Source organism: Mauremys mutica, chromosome 7 (genome assembly GCF_020497125.1).
Source record: "Mauremys mutica isolate MM-2020 ecotype Southern chromosome 7, ASM2049712v1, whole genome shotgun sequence".
NCBI lineage: Eukaryota > Metazoa > Chordata > Testudines > Geoemydidae > Mauremys > Mauremys mutica.
The window spans coordinates 76,526,183-76,546,753 of NC_059078.1; the positions used below are offsets into that span (position 1 = coordinate 76,526,183).

Below are 20,571 nucleotides of genomic sequence, written 5' to 3' on the forward strand. Positions count from 1 at the left end.
TTCTGTTTGACTTTTGCTGACAGTAACTGTATGATCTCATTTTGAATGGTTTTTTCAAGGAGTGGTGTGTGTACATTTCTTGGGTGGTGACTCTTCTTAGATGCTCCTGAAGTACAGCATCAAACTCAGCCATCAGCTCCTCAATTTTAAGGAAGTTTCCATTGTTTGGCACATACAGCTGATCTGAAGTGCCATGCAGTGCTAGGTTTTGGGTAGCAAGCATTCTCAAAATGGCAATGAGCCTTTTCAGAACATTTTGCCAGTAAAGAGATTCTGATGCAATCTATGGTGGCCTTTAACCTTAGTCTCATCTCAAGCTCTTTCCACCTATGGTATGCTCTCTGGTGATTTGCTGCCTTCTCATGGCATGCAAGATTTCTAGCCAGATTTTTCCAGTCCTTTGTTCCTGTAGAACCCAATGTGGCTGGAACATTAGACTGGAAGAGTTTGCAACAAAAACGGTATGCTGCATTCTGGGTTTTTGAGTAAATAAGCCATGGCCTCTCCACTTTGTCACCATTGGGGATTTCATTCCAGTAGCGTGTTGGATGGAAACTTCTATTTTCATTGTCTTTGGGGAACATGAAGTTTTTCACTTGCTGTGACCCATGCAGTACAAGGAAGTCCCTCAGGCTACTGCTCAAGTGGGTCCACAGTCCTGGATCATCTAGACTTAAGGAACTATACTCAGCAGCAGCTGTTTCTTGTGCCTCCACCACACTCTTCTCTGATCTACACTTTTCTTCAGGAATGTGCATGGTTACATCCATTTGAGATGGAGATATGGATGCTGCAGTAGCTGCCAGGTCACCTGCACTCTAACTGGAAGATCAGGCATCTCCTCACCACTCACATCCCCACTGGGGCCAGAAGGCTTACTGTGAACATTTGTATCTATGTACCTCAGGAGAGCTCCTTCCTGCTTAGATAGAAAAGCTTCCTTTGCTTTCTTTCTTTTTCTGAATGCTGCCCCAGAGGGGCGTTTTCTTCTTTCACTCATGACTGCTGTTCTGTGCCAGCTATAGTGGCTCTCAACATTCAATTGAAGGGGACAAATAAGCAGGCTGGTAGCAGGGCCTGAGTGAGGGAAGATATCAGCATCTTAAGGGCCTAACTGGCTCCTACTACTTCAGTTGACTGCCTGTTCTCCTCAAGTGGGTTCAGGGAATCAGCAGGAAACAGGAGGGTCCCTGAGAAGCTGGTGTTAATCAGTCCAGGCTCCTGGGGGTGCTAGAGAGGTACATAAGAGGCTCCTCCTCCAATCTCTCCCTGCAGCTCCTTCTGCTTTCTGTTATTCCCTCTCACCTTTTCTCCTGCCTGCCTGTTACGTCTCTTGTGCCCTCCTTCCTCCAGCACAACACTCCACCATCTATGTGCATCTAGAGCAAAGAGAATACATATGCACTAGCAGCAGACACAATTTTCTACAATCTGGATCCTAGTGGCACCCTCCCCCCCCAGTCTGGCACCTGAGGTGGCCACCTCAGTTTGCCTCATGGTAAAACCAGCCCTGAGCTTCAGGATTAAAACTTTACTGTAGCAAAAATTCCATATATAAATAACTGCACAAGCTGCAGGGCTGTGGAGAATCAATCTCTGTATCTCCAGTCTCCACCAATATATCAATGGTTTCTTCTCAAATAATATTTGGAAAGTGTGCCTTGGATTTACATTTTAGTGTTATCCTGGATTATATAGGCTCCAGTTTCCCCTTTTGAAATGTTGGACCTTGTCTGGTGAATGTTAGTGTGTGTGAAAATGAGGGACTCATATCTCTGACTAAAGCCAAGGAGGGTGGGCAGCCATGGCAGAGTGTTCCCATACACCGGAGTCCTGTATGGCAACACCCCAGGTATTCCAATCCCAAATTAACAACTGGCAGCTCTGCCATATTTTGCCATTGTTTTGAAACATGAAGAAACATACACTAAGGCTGAGGCCACAGGAAACTCATTTCTCTTGGAAGAATTGGCTGGGTTATATGCTATGCTACAAGCACGTGGCACAGCATGTAGACCTGGCCCTCACTGCATCAGCCACACGATCTCGTTACTTATACTGTGTTTATTCCTGTGGCATTATAGCACCTAGGCTGGGCAAGTCTACCTCTTCTTTCTCTTTTGATTTAATCACCTTCAAAACCTGATGTCAAGAAATGAAATACTAAGGGCAAAACTCAATTTAGCTCTTCATGCCAAAAATTTCAAGTTAATATACATTTAACTTTAGTCTCACATTTTATTTCCAAATTTAGACTGTCCCAGATCATGCACTGATTCAGCGGAGCAAGCATATGGACAATCAGTTTGGCCATAAGCAGTCCAGTATGTTTTTTATTAAACCATTTACACAAACATTACAAATATCAAGTGTGAATCCCCCACAGCAACTTAATTGAACTGCAGAGAGGGTTTCTACGGTCCTTGCCCTCCAGTACCAATTGACGTACAGTATGAAAGGTAAATACTAGGAAGGGATTGCTGTAAACAAAACAGAAAACAAAAACAGTGGCCAACAATGTAGAATGATGAACTTGGACGGATGGAGAGTAGAAAAGGACAGTGGCAAACTCTGAGCAGTAAAGAGTTCGGAATACATTCAGAAACATTTTTTCAGAATGACACAGATGAGCTAGCTAACAAGTATGCTGCTAGCAGCAAGTCAGGAGAATGGTTCATAGAATCAAGGGAAGAGACTTCCCTAAACTTCTGTTCAGAAACCCCTTAAACAAGCAGGTATTATCAGCTTGAAACTATGCAGTAATTGATAGCCATAAAAATACTAAATGTGTGCAATGAGATTCAAGAGAGATTCTGTTTCACTTGCATTGCAGATTAAGAGAGCGCATTCAACAGCAGATTACAACAGAGCAAGGAAGATTACAGAAGCTTCCAATTTAAATGAGAATGTATTAGAAACAATCACATTTATATTTTTTTCCTGAAAACCAAATTTTGTTTCCTTTTTCAGCTTTATGTAATATACAAAAGCAACTCCATTTGGGGAAAAAAGCTTCAGTCCTTATTTACTAAGGCACTGCAGGATCTCAGATCCAAGCATAATGTCATAGAGCACACCGTATGATGCAGTGCCTATGTAGTTTGGTGTGAATGATGGGCAAAGCATTTGAGAGTCTGCAGTATGAAGATATCAATAACTAGATGGTAGAGGTCATACTATACATAATCTGGAGTGACTTGATGTTAGCAAGGTATATTTTGAGGAGCAATCTGAAGCACAAAGAATACTTGATAAAGCAAGGTGGTATTCATGTCTCTTCCCATTATTTTAGGATTACTTTTTTGCTATAAGCATACAGTATAACCTAAACTGTGATGGTACAATGGTTTGTATTCAAAATTTAAAAATATAGGCTAGGATTTTCAAAGGGACCTAAGGGCACTACAGTGACATGGGATTTGGGAACCTAATTCTCTTAGGCACTTTAAAAATTCTGGATTATTTGCAATTTGCCTGGTTAAAAATACATATACCCCTCCCTCTCACTCAAAGGGCATAAATCCAAGTCACGCCAAGCAGAAAATGGATGCCAAATTTCCCTCAAGTTTTGCCTCTTGATTCATTCTGGGAAAGCTATACATTTTTCCAAAGTGGGGTTTGTCACAGATTCACTGAAAGGCCCTCAAGTACAGGGGTGTCTTAGTGCTACTGAAAGGTATTTGAACAATGTTCCCTGGGAGGCACCATATGGCAGTGCATAAATTTGCCTTGACATTAAAATGTAGGATATGGAGCAAGCCCACCATTGGTGGTGTTCTGCACGGGCTTAAAAAGGACACATGTCTTGAATGATCTGGAAGAGTAGAGCCATGCGTGTGATAGAATCATATCTGAAAGAGTTTGAAGAAATCCTGAAATCAGCACAGCAACAGCTGTTTATTACTTATGTTCACCATGAGTACTTTTATATGGTAAGAAAAACTGTCACCTGTTAGCCAAAAACTCACCCAGTATGAGCTTCAGGTGGGAATGAGAGTAAAACATTGACATAACAGATTGTGGTAAAAATAAATTTTCTAAAATAAATACAGAGCTATAAATAAAGAATAACTGGGCCTATTTTTTTTAAACATCCAGAGGTGTGCTGTGTTTATTCCACATTGATTGATAAATACCCTCTTTATAAGAAATCCACCTTGTATCTTTGTGCCAAATCCAGCCTTCACATAAGCTGGTAATCAAAACTGAATCTGGCATTTCATATCCAAAGAATTGGGACACCCAGATGGGTAGCATATGGACCCACTTTATCTATTTAGAGCCTTCTGTTGCGCCTATTACTGTAATATCAGAGTATTGACTTCACATGTCATTAGTACTTCTTCTGTGCAATCTCCAGGTGTCAGGCTAGTTGAAGGGCAGTCCAGATAAGTGGTCAGGATTTATGCAAGAAGTCTGATAGCCTGGAGATTCACTCGAAGGGGGAGATTACAGCAAGGGACCTGGCAGTGTTGGGGGAGGCAGCAAGGCAGGGTGAGGTGGCAAGACAGAATCAGGCAAGGTGGCAAGGCATGGTCATGAAGGGTCCAAGTAGCGACTATCAAGTTGTTAATCAGACAAGGCCAGAAAAGAAGCAGAAAGTTTAAATATGGTCACCAACCAATCAGGGTCAAGATCATGTGACTAATCAGGAAGCACATCACAGAACCCTTAAGCCTAGCCCACCCAAGTCTGCATTCCCTGGTAATTCAGTAAATCCATGTGGCATGACAGCCAAGGCTGCATCCCAAAAGCCTAATGAGCCTGGGTTTGAGTCAGGCGCTTGAGACCAGGGTCTTGACATCCTTCCTCTGCATAGATATTTCTTGCAGCCAGAAACTCTGTCATTGTCCAGAAAGCATTGCCTCTTTACTACTGTAAAGCTGGAGTGAATAGAGTATCTCCTATGACTCGATGCTACCATCATGGAGAATAAGAGGAGATGACCCTCCTTCATGGCCACACATGAAAACACACACAATACCCCAAACCAACAAGACCATTGGCCATCAAGGTCTTGATCTGTGCAATCAAGGAGGAAGATGATTTCTGCCTCTAACAAACTCCTCTGAAGAACCAATTAACCTTCTCAATTCTTAGACCTTCATAATATCCTGCCTTTTCAGTGGTCTTTGTAGTTCCTCTCCAAATGAGTATACAATTCTATATAAATGTTTTCATTTCTACAAAATTACTCGTGACCTTTTGTAAGTAATTTGCCAGATCACTTTACTGCCATGCATGTGAATTAAGGTCATCAGTAACTAGTGGAAGAAAAAAAAAAAGAGATATATCTACCCAGCCAACTTGATAAGCAATTTAAAAGCTTATCATTTACCTTATGTGAGGGGGAAATTAATTATTTGTGAAAGATGATGTTAACCCAGAACATTTGGGGGGAGGGGAACAGCCTAAAGAGCAAAGTTCAGGATATATCCCCCTAGTTAATCCATAAGTGATACATAAAGTTGAAAATAGCGTGTTAACAGTTCCAGCCCTATCCTTCCCATCTCTTGCTTCTAAACTCAGACGGTTTAAGTCAGCATAGCTCCATTGTGTTCAGTGGTACAAACCTCTTCAGTGGAGTTACACAGTGTATCAGCGGAGGATATGGCCATCTAGTCCTGGATAATGTAATGCTCCTCTCACAAAAGGAATTTTAACTTTACATGATATACGACTTTCTTCATCCCCTTTCTTCCCAAGTGACTGAACAGTAAAGATGTCTCCCTGTTCATGAAACTCCATGGACCAGTTTTATCTTTGGCTAACTCTACAGAGCCAGTGGAGTTATATCAGGAATGAATTTGGCCCTGTATCTCCAACCGCTCTCTATTTGGGAAAGTTTTGCCTGACCTTCAGTGCAATGCTAAAAACAGATCTTATCTGTCATCAAGAGTCAGTGAGATGTTAAATAAAACAGAAGTCATAGCTCCTGCAATGAAATTCCAGGAGTGCCCATCGAAGATGTGCCAACAATAGCAGCATCCTCTAACTTACTGGAGTCAATATTTTTGTACCTTGATAAAAGAAAAAGAGGAGAGTATATCAAGTTCTGTGCGAGGGCTGTGACATTTGTGACATGGCATGTCAGGAAGATTTAGGGCCCAATCCAAAACCCTATAAAGCCAATGGGAGTGTTCCACTTGTATTGTGTTTTAACTCATCTGACTTCGGTGTGCTTTGGACAGGCCCTTAGGGGACCATAAGCAGATTCAATTTCACTGAAACCAATTGTTTTGCAACCCCTTAGACAAGGGAGTAATTTGATCTCAATCTCAACCGATATACAGTTTACCTGAGTAAAATGTGGTAGTGTTCTTTCCCTATTACTCATAAAAGTAACTATTACAAATGACATTTGGTGCAGTGTTTAAAAATCAGCTTCACTCTCTGCCATTATGCAGATGTTGTGAGTGAGCAGTAAACAGGAAAAGAAGGCTATTTTTCCTTCACTTTTTCTACTTCTTTGTTTAAAATAAAATAGCAGGTGATTTTGGAGTTAAAAAGGGATGTTTACTAGTAGCTAGAATGAAGCAGAATTTAAACTGCCTCCATATGGTTCTATTGTTGCCACATACTCCTGACTTGCAGTACTGTCTGCTATTTCAGACCTGGGTTGCCACATGTTTATTAATATACTTCAATCCCAACCTAAGCCTCCACAAAATATTCCAGTCCTAATAGAAAATGTATGCTTTGATTGTGCCAAATGATGATGGTTTTATGAACATTAGGATATGGGGTAAGAATGATCAAGGTCATTTCCATTTACAATCTAAGCTAGGATCTGAAATCAAGTCTCCAGCAGCAGACAACTGGCTTGCTAACACCACCCCCTCCCTGAATGCCTATTCCACTTTAAATGTTAGCGTTTGCCTAATCTTGATTGCGCTCCTTAAGTATATCAATACTTGATAGAATTCAGAGGTTTATAAAAGCTTGTGAAAATGGAACAAGGTTGGCACAATGTTTCAGTGAAAGCTCCAATATAATCTTAAATATGATGAGAATATTAACTATGGAGAAAGTCCAGAGAAGAGCAACAAAAATGATTAAAGGTCTAGAAAACATGACCTCTGAGGGAAGATTGAAAAAAAATGGGTTTGTTTAGTCTGGAAAAGAGAAGACTTAGAGTGGACATGATAACAGTTTTCAAGTACATAAAAGGTTGTTACAAGGAGGAGGGAGAAAATTTGTCCTATCCTCAGAGGTTAAGGAGAACAAGAAGCAATGGGCTTAAATTGCAGCAAAGGCAGTTTAGGTTGGACATTAGGAAAACCTTCCTAACTGTCAGGGTAGTTAAGCACTGGAAAAAATTGCCTAGGGAGGTTGTGGAATCTCCATCATTGGACATTTTTAAGAGCAGGTTTGACAAACACCTGTCAGGGATGGTCTAGATAATATGTAGTCCTGCCATTAGTGCAGGGGACTGGACTAGAAGACCTTTTGAGGTCCCTTCCAGTTCTATGATGGACTCCTTTGATACATTTGGCAACATGTACTTTAGCCAAAGGGAAGAAGACCTCTTCTTGCGGAAGAGATTATTCAATCTTATGGTAAGGGACCTCCTTCACCTCCCCCTCTGGTGGTGGGAAGCTAGAGCAAACCAGTCCCCCTCTGGAGAATTTTTATTCCTCACTCAGGTTTTATTTTTCAGTATTTGACAAGGTGGGCCCAAAGGAGTGCTCTTCAGCCAAACCAAAGAAACAAATTCGTAAAACCTTTCCCTGCCACCTCTCTAGACTGTTTCCTTGTCATGCTGGTTTCTGAGGGCCAGTCCTTCCTTAAACAGGCAGTTAGTTTGGTTGCTTCCTCTACAGAGAGGAGAGCAGCCTTCCACCCAGGAGAAGTCTTTTCTCCCTGCTGCAGGTTGACTCCCTTCTCTCCTCCCTCTTGCTCACTGGAAGGAGAGTGGGGATGGTTAAAGGTCAGAGGCAGCCATTAATTGGACTCAGGGGTCCCTAGTTGACCTAAGTTCAACTCTTTTCAGCTCATTCTAGGGCTGATATACCTGCCTTCTACTACTCTCTTACAGCCATCTGCTTTGACTTTGTCACAGTCTGTAATTAAATTGGCTGTAAAAGGGTGAACATAGGGGTTTGAAGACATGGGGGGAAAGGAAGAGAGGATAGTTTTCAATAAGTCAGAGATTATAGAACGCTAAATGGAGGTTAATACTCATACAGGCTATTTTAAGTCCAGTTCATACACAGCTCTCCATAAACAGAGGGGCACTGGAACACTTTTTTAAAATGTCTCATTAAATTGAGAAAAGTCATGATGTAAGCCAGTTAGAATACAAAGCCATGCAAGGTACTAGAAGAATTCTCACAAAGTGAAACTGTCAAGAGAGAGAGTCAAATTAATAGTTATTATTTGCATTATAATAGTGTCTAAAAAACAGTATTTCCCAAACTTGGGATGCCGCTTGTGCGGGGAAAGCCCCTGGCAGGCCGGGCCGGTTTGTTACCTGCCGCATCCGCAGGTCTGCCTGATAGCGGCTCCCACTGGCCATGGTTTGCTGCTCCAGGCCAATGGGAACTACTAGAAGCGGCGCGGGCCAAGGGACGTACTGGCTGCCGCTTCCAGCAGCTCCCATTGGCCTGGAGCAGCGAACCGCGGCCACTGGGAGCCACGATCGGCTGGACCTGCGGACACGGCAGGTAACCAAACCGGCCTGGCCTGCCAGGGGCTTTCCCTGCACAAGCAGTGTCCCAAGTTTGGGAAACACTGGTCTAAAAGTCCCATCTGAGATTGAGACCCCATTGTGCTAGGCATTGTAAGCATGCAGGGAGAGACTATACCTGCCCTGAAGAACATACAGTCAAGAAAGAAACAGCAGATGAGGAAAAAAAGAGACACACAGATGAAACAACTTGTTCAAGATCAGAGTAGGTCAGCAGTAGAGCTGAGATCAGCACCCAGGTCTCCAGACTCCCAGCCAAGCAACCTATCCACTAGCCCATCAGTTGACAGGACAGATGAAGTGTTATCTAACTAAAACTTTCCCACTGGAGCAGGCCAAATATTTTGCTTATTCTTGTACTGAAGGAAAAGAAAGTAGCAATGAAGAGTAATGTGCAATGCAGCCAGAAATAAGAGAGAAGGATGTATACTTTAAATCAAGGGAATCTATGACATCTAGACATACAAGAGCAAAGCTGGAGAAGTTTCTATGACCCACTTAAATCACAAGATAAAATGAATGCATTACATTTCATTTTTGAGGGGAGGGGAGACATTTCTTGGGTGCCAACCAAAAATTTTAAACTAAAACCAAAACAAAAATATACGAAAGACACCAAAAGTCAATATTACCCTCAGCATCATCCATTTATTCTCATGGTTCGCGGTTTTCCAAAACAGATGTGCTTTTATTTGAGCTCCTATTTCCTCACTTTCCTCTACAATAATAAATCTGGAGGCTTTGGAGGGTTCAATGTTGCATTTTATTAAATAAATACATTTCAACTTTCACATTTTCAAGGTGGTCACCCTAACCCATTAAAGCCACAGGCAGTCAGAAAGATACAAATTAGTAATGAAAGCATGAAAAAATTAACTTCTATTGAATTTCATTTTAGTATGCAAGTGTGTCAAGATAAGGGTACAGTAACAATTTCACAAGAGAACACATATCCTGCTGTTGCGCCTTTTGTCTAAAAGTGCCCAGACGCATTCCTACAAATTCAGCCCTTTCTATTCCAGTCCCTGATTAACATAAAAATAACAACAAAAAAAGTTAATAAACAGAGTGGTTTACATGGAAAATATTGTGCTGAAAGGAACCTTATCATTCTTGGCTCATTTAAAGACAAGACAACCTTGGTCAGACCCATGGTCCATCTACTCTGATATCCTGTTTCTGATAATAGCCAGGACCAGATGCTTCAGAGAAGGGTAAAAAACAGATAACTGCCCCTGCCTCTCACAAACAGAGTAGATGATTTAGAATAGCCTGGCCACAAGGAAAGTTTCTTCCGACCCCTTACATATAAATTAAGGGGACTGTTGCCCCCTTACTAACATTCAATGGGGGTGTTTGGTTGCTAGCTCCCAGCACTAAAAAGGGAGGGGTCGATGGGAAATCAGGAGCCTGAGACTGACGGTCCCCAGGAACAATGGCAAGAGGCCAATGCTCCAGGTCAGCCTGATTGACAGAGCTGGCAGGCTAATCAAGGAGTCAGGAGGCCACGGAGGGGTCCCATCCTCCGTGTGAGCTGGAATTGTCTGAGTCAGATGGAGTGGGGCTGAGCTAAGGAGAGAGCAGGGGCCCAAGCTAAGCTGCTGGGAGCAGAGCTGCAGCCCAAAAAGCCAGAGCACAGCCCAGAGAGAGCAGATCTGCCCTTGAAGGAGAGCTGCAGCAACCAGAGCCAGAGGGGCCAGACAAGCAGCCCAGGAAGCAAGTGAGAGCTGAGAGCAGAGTCACAGAAGCAGCCTGCAGAGCAGACCTGCCCTGGGAGCAGGGCTGTAGCAACTGGAGCCAGAGAGGCCAGAGAAGCAGCCCAGGTTGCTGAAGGCAGAGCAGCAGCCGTGCTGAAGCAGTGTGGAGCTGGTGCTGGAGCAGTCCGGAGCTGGGAGTGGTGAGCAGCTGGGGAGAGAGAGGGGGACCCTGGGCAGTGGGCCCAGCACAGGGAGACGCCTCAGCCAAGAGGCCCTGCAGGCCAGACTTGGAGGGGGATCGTAACCCTGACAGGGCGGGGGTGACACTGGGGAGAAGGGTCCTGCCACCCAGAGCCTGAGAGTGTGTGGCCACTGCCAGAGCAAGTGTCCAACCCGCAGCATCCCGGCAGCACAGTCAGGGCCTGAGGAGGAGGCCTGGAACCTACAAGGAACAGACTGTGAACTGCCCTGACATTCCAGAGACACTGTTTGTGATGTTCTCTGCCACAGAGCAGCGTGATGTGTTTTCCTTTAACCTTTCCCATTTTTCCTTATTTTTTTTAATTAATTGTTAATTAAATAACTTGTATTTGCTTTAAATTGTATGATGTGATCAGTGGGTCAGGGAGGTGCGCAGTGCAAAGAGAGTACCCCGGAGTGGGGACACCCTAGCCCCTGTCCTGGGTGACCACAGCAGGGTTGGGGGTTGAGCTCCCCAGGAATCCTGGGCCCAGCCTTGTTGGGGTTACGAGGACTCTGCCAGACAGGAGAGTGCAAGGGGAGTCCTCAAGGGGAGGGAGGCCTCTGGGTAAAGGAAGTGGGAGCAAGGACTCAGATCCTTTCGCTAGCCCACTTCACCGGGGTAGTGCAGAAGCCAGGAAAGTTCCCCACAATAGCGGGACCATTCCCCCGCTTACATATAGATTGGTTTATATCCTAATGCATGAAGGTTTATAGCCCACTAATACAACTTTCTCACGCAACAAGTTTTAGACTTAGAGCCAAGATCTCCAAATTTGGGTGCCTAAACATGGACGTAGATGTTTAAGTTAAAAAATGCCTATTTTGGGGCCCACAATACAACTTCCTGCTGAGGACAATGAGAGCTGGATCAGGCCTTATTTTGGCAGAAGCAATTTATTTCTTGAAATTCCTCTTGCCTAAATTACCTCAGATTAAAGTGAATTGGACTGTCTGTTTAATAAGAGACAGATACAACATGTTGGCTTTTTTATTAAATGATTTTTAAAATGGTTTCTCTGTCTCAGATTCCTCATTTGCCCAAACATTTAAGGGTTTTATAAAGCAAGCAGACAAATACAGAAAAGTTACTAAAAACTAAGATTAAGTATTTTAACCAAAAGTTCAGGTCAGTGGAGAGAGAAGACACCCACAAATGTCATAAAATAGCATGAGACTCTGATATGGCCTTGGTTTCCCTCACTATAATCTCAGACTGTGTGTGTGTGTGTGTGTGTGTGTGTGTGTGTGTGTGTGTGTGTGTGTGTGTGTATAAAAATATAATACTGTACAAGGGAGTGTCCTGCCCCTTTCCAGGGTAAGCCTTTAGGACACATTAACTGTCAGGAATTGTGAGTGGAAAGGATGAAAGCTCACACTGCAGTTGCCTGCATTGCACCTGTTCAGTGGCTAAATACAGCATCTCAGTTCTAGTTTTGGTTTCATTCACTGCCAGCCCCTTGATATGCAGAGGGAAGATATCCCACCATCTCAGTCTGTCAATCAAATTGGAAATATGTATTCAATACTGTGGGAACAATGATCACTTTTTGCTCTGCCCTATGAATACTCAAGCAGAAACAACTACTGCTTCCCCAAAACTATACAAACATTATAACAAATCCTATCATAATGTTCTTCCACATAATTTGATGAGGTCATCACAAAGTAGTCCCATGCACTGAACAAGTATACTACTGATTCCTAGTGCCTTCCCGTTTCACCTATGAAAAAAAGGTGTGAGAACCAGATCAGAAAGAGTAAGAACAGTACCAAATTTAAAGGCTCTCAAAAGCATGCTTAACTTTTGCTTGATATTTTTACATTTTACAGTGCTTCTGTGCTTCCCATAACATGGAACACTTCTTTGTGCAAGCTATATAAAAAGGAAAATATATTTGACACACTAGATTTATTCATGATCATTTAGGACCCAGTCCAATGTTCGTTTAAATCATTAAGTCATTGTTTGTATAGTGGCTCCCCATGCCCCACTCCCTGGTCTTCCTCCTGTCCTTGCTCTCAAAACTTTTCACCTGATCCCGAAATCAACAGTACTGCACAGCACCTGTACAACGAGATGAGATGGCACACCCAGCTCTGCCCAGCCTGAGGATCAGTGAAAGAGAGGAACCTGACCTGAGAGGTGAGATGGAGTCTAGAGCAACAACTGTCATAGCTGACCTGCCAGACCAAAGCATCAGTCCTTGACTGACGAGCCTCCCTGTATCCTGAGATTATTAATAAAAGCTGCATTTCCCTCATCTTTACTATCTTCTTTTTTCCCCCCTCCCTTCTGTGTCTGTTGTTTTTTCTTAAACAGGAAAGTGACTATCATTCCCAACACCGAACTTAACTACAGAACTAAACCCTTTCTTACCCACCAAGAAAGACTGTTTAGTGGAAGAGAGAATTTAATCAATATTCATTGACACCAAAAAAGGGACTTTGATAGGTTTTGATTAAGTTTTTGTATTGGATAATTAACTGTAATTTCAATGCTCTTTACATTGTTTCGATTCTGGTGTGTGTGTGTGTGTGTGTGTGTGTGTGTGTGTGTGTGTGTGTGTGTGTGTGTGTGTGTTTTTCTAACTTTTGGCATGAATTTTATATAGTGTGCACTAAGCAGGGTGAGGTCGTTGTATACCAAACCCTGAACCTTCTTTAACACTGGACAATGACTGGATTATATTAACCGCTTTAACTCTTAGGGCTCATACATTCCATCTAAATTAACAGAACAGTTCCAGCGGCGAGAAGGGGGGTTCCTTGTCCTCATATGGTGGGGGAATAGGGATGTGGGTGAGCATTAGGGATAGGAGAAGCAGGCAGAGAGGGCAGCATGGAGAAATAGGTTTCTATAGGTGGAAGGCTGAGGGGTGTAGGAAAGGGAGAGGGGAAGCTATGCTTGGGGCCAGGAGGTGGTGCTGGGGTGGGAAAGGAGGCCGATAGGAGACACCAGAGCTCCACTAAAAAAAAAGAGGATAAACACAGTAACATTGATATCTATCCATGTAGCTGGCTGTCAATAATTGATACACAAAATTAAAAAATGAGAAATTCCCACCCAGAAAAAAAAAAGACGCACAAATATAAGCTGTTACATTTGAGTTAAGGGTGCTAGACTGTGTATTTCACCAGACACAAAGTAAACATCAGGAAATAAGCACCCGACTCATTCGAATGCCCCTCTTCACTGCATTCATCAGTTCCCCTTCTCAACCTCAACTACTTCCTTCCCACCATCTACATGTCTTCAGGCTAACCCTGAGCTACCAACACACAGCTTTAACTATAGCCATAAATTCAATATACTGACAAGGCATATATTTTAATTCTGTAAGTGGTATGCAAAAATTAAATGTTAACTTTAGAACAATCAATCAATGAAAACAGATCACCATTCACATGGTTTCTTTAATGTTTAGTTTTCAGAGTAGCAGCCATGTTAGTCTGTATCCGCAAAAAGAACAGGAGTACTTGTGGCACCTTAGAGACTAACACTTATTTGAGCATAAGCCACAAGTACTCCTGTTCTTTTTTAATGTTTAGGAAAGCACATCTTCTTGATGCCACTATTTTCAGTCTGATATAAAGTCCTCACTTTCTAAATCACACCAGTACAAAAGATAAAGGAATACATACAGTGAAATTTATGGAAGCCACACCAGACCTACATTGTCATCAAAATACACAAAGGATAAACATGATCATATTCTACCTCCATCTCCCCTGTGAACAGCACATTTAGTTAGGCAAGAGATTTTTCCCAAATTATTCTTTACACTAGAAGGGACTTGGAGAAACCAGATTAATACTTCCAGAGAGGGCCACTACAGTCAATCACCTCTCAGAAAGGCTTTTGTAACAAAGGCAACTGGACAAGGGAACAGAAAAGTATTTGTCTCTTGCAACTTCTAACTAAAGTTCAACAAGAAGCATGTTAAGCTTATTTCTTCGTCCAACCAAGTTCATCCAGCTCTGATTAAAGATCCTCCCTTGGTTTAGCTGTCTTTTTTTTTTTTTTAAATCACCCCCTGCAGTACCACCTGCTCTCTATCATTCTGGAACCAGCTGTGACTAGGCTAGAAGGGAATGCTGACATTCTCAGTTGGAGGACAGCTCCAACTGACCGCCCAGGATGAAGGGAAGGCAGCCCAAATGCACCCTAACACCAAAGCATTCTGGATTTGGCATGATGTGCAAGAATCTGGGGTTACAAGATGTATTTTGGGAGTTCTGGATGCCCTGTCCCAAGCAAGCATTCCAGAGGTGTGAAGTAAATGGAGCATTAGCTCCAGTTCAAAATAGCTTCCTATGTTACAGGATGCTTTAAATATAGAATGTCAGTCCCCATAGAGGCTTTAGAGGGGTGCACTGGCCTGGTCCAGGTACCAGTTATATAGTGCCTTACAGTTATTACTTGTCTTCATGCTGCATAGTAATTCTGACCAACACTGGCTGTACATCAGTGAGGTATAGGTAGCTCATAATTAATTTACAGCTTTGAGCTGATGATCTTTTCAGAGAAAAGGTTTAGGTCAGTATTAACAGCAAGGATGGCCAACCAACAGCAGCAGTGAGGGAGCCAAAATAGCTCAGCAACTGGCATTTGGACTCTGAGCAAGGCAGACAGGATGACGCAGCTCCAGTATCATGAAAGGCAGAATTCTTCCTAATCCATCAGCTGCCATTGCTACAAATCAATATGTTTGGAATGATTTTGAACAAAGAACAAAACCTATTTATTCATAGTATTCAAGTACAGGCATCCTCTGATATAGATGCCACCAACCCTGGCTATGTGCGTGGGAGGTGCAGAAGGTAACTCCATCCTTGCTGATGGATTTGCACAGTTATGACAGCAGCACATTTGGCCTGTCAGGTTTTCCTGAAGGGAGAAGAAGGGCAAGATCTCATTGCTGCCCTGGAAAAAATGACTGCCAACTACCCCATCACTGAAAAACAGGAATAATTTTATATTAAACAATTCAAGATGCCATTTAGAGCTATTAGTTAATATGTTGGTGGGTACTTATTTCCGTGGTACTCAATCCCAGAGAAAAGGATGGAGGAGGTTTTTTTGTTGTTGTTTTTTTTTATAAACAGTTGCATGTATGGAAGGAATTGGGGGGCGGGAGGGGAGGGATTTTTTTTTTCAGATATAGAAACTAACGCAGATGAAGTGCTGACTATTTATGCTGCTGAACAAATCTCCCAACAGAACATAGAAGTGGTTTTTCCTTTTCCCACAAGACTCAGAATCTACGACAAGGCTAAGAAGATCTCTTCTAGGGCCTTAAAACTGGATAATGTTTGAATGCTGTTCCCAAAGAATACCTGTCTCTAGCAGTGGACTGAGTCTGGGGCCATGCTTAGAGGATATATGACTTTGCTATTATTGTTTTGCAAGAAGTTCTCATTTGATTTGGACCATTAAGTTGTGACAGTGACAATGAAGAGTACTTTTTTTGTTTGTTTTATCATCTGCTAGCCATGTTTTGACACATTTTGAAGAATATATCACTGTGTTTGTGTTGACTTGAGCTTCACATCATTTAATGTATTTAAATAGAGACACCCCCTGGGTTATGCAAACCCGACTCACACAAATCCGCACTAACGGAAAAAGTTCTGTAAGCTAGAAATGGTTTTGGTTTTTTGGTTTTTTTTTGGGGTGGGGGGGAATACGTTTCCAACTTACGCAAAATTCGAGTTGGGGAGCATCTGTACAAATACAGTAGTATGATTGTTCATGGTATGCCATTCAATCTAGTATTACCATCCGTGTATAGGCATTATTCAGTTTCTTACTAAATGCTTTTTAATTGAAGATTACCAAGGTTTTCCACATTAAATTCTTCAGGTAGAATTTAAAAGATTGTACAAGATCTAATTCTTAATTCCTAGGGTAACCTTTTTAATTTGCAGACTTTAATTATAATCCAATAAGGAGAAACTGTCCTTTCACATACTGTCCTCTCCTTATGTACAAATCATTCATTTTCAGTTAGCATTATTCCTTTAATTCATATAAAAGATGGCATCTCAAATATTTTGTCACAAATTAAGCTTTTCAGTGCCTCAAGACTTGCAGGAGTCCATTTTCAGCATGTTAGGCTAGGTTTCCCCCACACAATTTCTTCATCATCTTTCCACATCTTTTAATGGGAGTCAAAGGCTGCAACTGAACACTGAGCCTTGGGGGTATTACCAGCCTGGTATAGGAAAATGCATGCGAATACGTTTGTATTTGTGGTGGGTAGCTATACAACATCCCTGTACAAAATTCCATTTGAGTATAATGATTTAAATCCAGCGTTTATTCCTTTCTATTTTATTTGCTTACAATCTCCTGCATTGAGATCACAATTACAGCTAGTCGGAAATTTTTCCATGAACCATTTTTCTGCCCCAAAATGCCTATCAGAAGCTGAAAGAGTTTGTGAAACAGGGTCAGTTTCAATTAATCTCCCTACAGAATTTTTTTTTCCCCCTTCAAAAAAAATAAACCCATACAAACAAAAAAAAAAAAACCCTGAACCAGAAAGTTTCAGTTTGAGTAAACATAACTGTTGATTAGTTAATAAATTTAGATTTAAACAATTTAAAAAAAAAAAAGACAAATTGAAATGAAATGTTTTGAAAATAGCAAAACAAAATATTTTGATGGACCCGAACTGAATTATTTTTTGTTTTGCTGGTTTGTGAAATGTTTTCCAATTTTGGCTTTTCGTCTAATATAGTAGTGAAAGTTTTTGGAAAAATCATCACTGGACAGGAAAACCATTTTCTGCCCAGTACTAGTCAATGTTGGATCTGTGATTTCAATGTTTTTCTTGTGGTATCAGATGATGATCCAACAGAAGGCAAGAATAGGTATCCATGAAGAAACAGCCCCACTCGTTCAATACACAAATAGAATAGCTGCATTATGCAGCTGAAACACAAAGGAAAGACTGCTGGCACATAACTGGTATAATTGTGCCAACATGGGCAATGCTATGGAGGTTTTTGTTATATACAGCCACCATTTAGCCTAGGGCCTCAGCTATTGTAACAGGTACTGGAAAGAGCGCATTTGCTTTGGCCTATATTTTAACAATCCTAAATATGTCGCCTGAAATTAAAAACATGGCCAGACCCAAGAAATTGGGTGTTCATCAACAACAACAAAAAACACACTATGGCCAAACAAAGGATGGATGCAAGATATGTACTGTATATTCATGGTTGCTACATCTTTACATACTGCTAGCTTATGGCAACAGGCATAGAAGTGAATTACAATGAATATATACCTTGTACTTTGGCTCCAAATACACACAGTCAACCTGATCTAAAGGAGAGTCCATTTAGCCAACTTTTGTAGTTGGTCCCATAACCTCTCTATGGGCCAGTCAGCAGAGGGCAATATTGCTCACATGCAAAGTATACACAAAACCAGTAAATTACACAATGATGTTGGAAGGATTGAAATTCAAAGCACAACATGGATTCCAAAAGCCCTAGTCTAACACCAAATAATATGCATGTGTCCTTTTTTTGAAGGCTTTCCTCAAGGGAGAAAACCAGAAGATTTCCTTTGTACACCATGGTATTGCAGCATGCGGGCGGGGTGGCGGGGGTAAGTCAAATACTATGTTCATTATGCAGTTGAAAATCACTTACAATTAAAAAGACAAAAGGAGGGAGGAGTGTAGGGAAACTAACGATCTAAGAGGAGGACCATATAGCATTGTATGAATAATTATTAGAGAAGGCTAAGGTGGAAAAAGATGCTAGTTAGGAGTCCTTGTGTACTGAGAGATCCTAGATTGGGGTGGGCAAACGTTTTGGCCTGAGGGCCACATCTGGGTGGGAAAATTGCATGGAGGATCATGAATGTAGGGCTGGAGCAGGGGGTTGGGGTGCAGGCTATAGGAGGGGTTTGGGGTCCAGGCTCTGGCCTGATGCTGCTTACCTGGCACAGCTCTGGGGTGGCAGCGGTGCGCAGCAGAGCTAAGACAGCCTCCCTGCCTGCCCTGGCCCCAGCCCCATGCCGCTCCCAGAAGCGGCTGGGACCATATCCTATGGCCCCTGGGGGAGGGGGGCAGAAGGCTCTGCGTGCTGCCCTCCCCTGTGAGTACCCCCCCAAAGTTCCCCCGTTCCCAGCCAGTGGGAGCTGCAGGGGATGGTGCCTGGAGGCAAGGGCAGAGCATGAAGCCCTCTGTCCCTCCTCCCCCAGGGACCGCAGGGACGTGGTGCCAGCCGCTTCCAGCAGCAGCACAGGACCCACAGCCCCATTGGAGTGGCAGTCCTGAGGGATGAATCCAAAGCCCTGATGGGCCAGACCCAGCCCGTGGGCTGTACTTTGTCCACACCATCCTAGATGGTACCTTTGTTTCCAGCTGTCCACAATAATGATACATAAACAGAGTATAAATACATGATTATGTGGCATAGAAGGTTTTTAGTGGTTTGAGATGGCTGTGTTACTCACTAAGTCACCTGTGAGTTTAGCAGGTCATCCCAAAGGGGTGCTGATAAACCCTGTATACACCACATTACATGCCATCAACAACATGAACCAGAAACACATACAGTTGTTATGTAACTAGTCATGCTTTGAGTCTTCTTAAAAATTGCACTGGGACTGTTTGATATCCCTTATTCCTCCACTAGCTGTTAACTGAGAGTTCAACTGTGGAGGGCTAGGAGAGAGCGAAACCAATTTAAAACTCCATAGAAAAGAGCCTAAAGTAGCTTTTCTAGCTATGAAAATAGCATGACATTAAAGTCCAATAGCTTGGACCTTCCAGAAACTAAAGCAAGGACTGTTTGTGTCTAATTGGGAAAAAAGAGAAATCTCAGCTTACCAGCAGTATAAAGGTCCCATTTCCAACATTGGTAGATAGCTAGATATCAGACCTTTAGCTTCTCTGTGGTCTAGCACTAGCTATTATCTCTCCTGGGCTGTAGGTTTAGGTATTGCAGAGGATTCCAGATTTGGGGGGAGAAGCAAGGGATATTTCCTCTGAAAGTTTGATTTTTAAATATGACAGCACATTAGAAGGTTAGAAATAACCTTGGCAGAGATGGATCAATGAGTAGAGACTCGGGGAGGTGGTCAAAGGTGTATGATAAATGCACTCTATCCGTTTGTCATACTAATATCAGCTACACATATGGATGAATACACAACACACTTACATATGATATGCTGCTTCATATAGGATTATATAATTTTAGATGAATTTGATCATGAGTCAGTGTAACCCAAGGTTATGAAGTTATATGCACAGCTACTATTTAAACACACTTCTGCAAACCTGCTCGCCTACTGCCCAAGTTAAACAGGAAAATCTGGTACACCTGCCAATAAAAAGTCATCCTGATATCTATACAGTGAGTGGTAGCTAGAATGATCTGTGGGGAGAGATGGGAAGAGCCTAGTATACAAAGCTTAATGCTCTTAAACTTGGTAAATATTATTACTATTTAAGCAAAGTTTCTTGGGTCTAGCTAAAGTAAGAGCAGGAGTAGAGGAAATTTTGTGATTGCTTCATCTTTGAAGAGGGAGAAAAGAACAGATTGATAGGCCTTGGTGTGTCATGGAAACAGTACAGGAATTGCTGGAATGGGATTAACATATTCCATACCAAAAAAGGCCATGGTACCCTTACCCTTTCAAAGGTTATATCTCTGCACTAGACCAGGCAGAGATAGAGAATGAAGTCAGTGTACTAAACAGGAAGTCAGATATCTGCTGTCCAAAAGATGCTTTGTCTTTATGCTAAGGCACCACGGCAAATTCATCATTTTTGCTATTATTTCTCCTTTAATGCCTCCAGCGAGTTCTGTGCTCCGCTAAGAGTTTCTGTGTTATCAATTTACTCAGGTACATTTTGCCCTTTTGAAGGCAGTTCACATGCAGTAGCACTCAGCTATCCAGATGATTAAATG

At 42.3% G+C, this 20,571-nt stretch overlaps 1 protein-coding gene across 3 annotated transcripts in view; it reads right to left on the reverse strand.

The window, feature by feature from the left end:
• The window catches only part of LOC123374875 (LIM domain-binding protein 3-like), a 147,738-nt gene that overhangs the window by 111,808 nt on the left and 15,359 nt on the right, over positions 1 to 20,571 (reverse strand). Inside the window, exon 3 of one of the 3 annotated variants that reach the window (XM_045025257.1) lies at positions 1,306 to 1,379. The exons of the other annotated variants lie outside the window; for them this stretch is intronic. Within the exon in view, the coding sequence (XP_044881192.1) occupies positions 1,306 to 1,379 (74 nt within the window). The remainder of the gene's footprint in view (positions 1 to 1,305; positions 1,380 to 20,571) is intronic. 3 annotated transcript variants of the gene reach the window in all.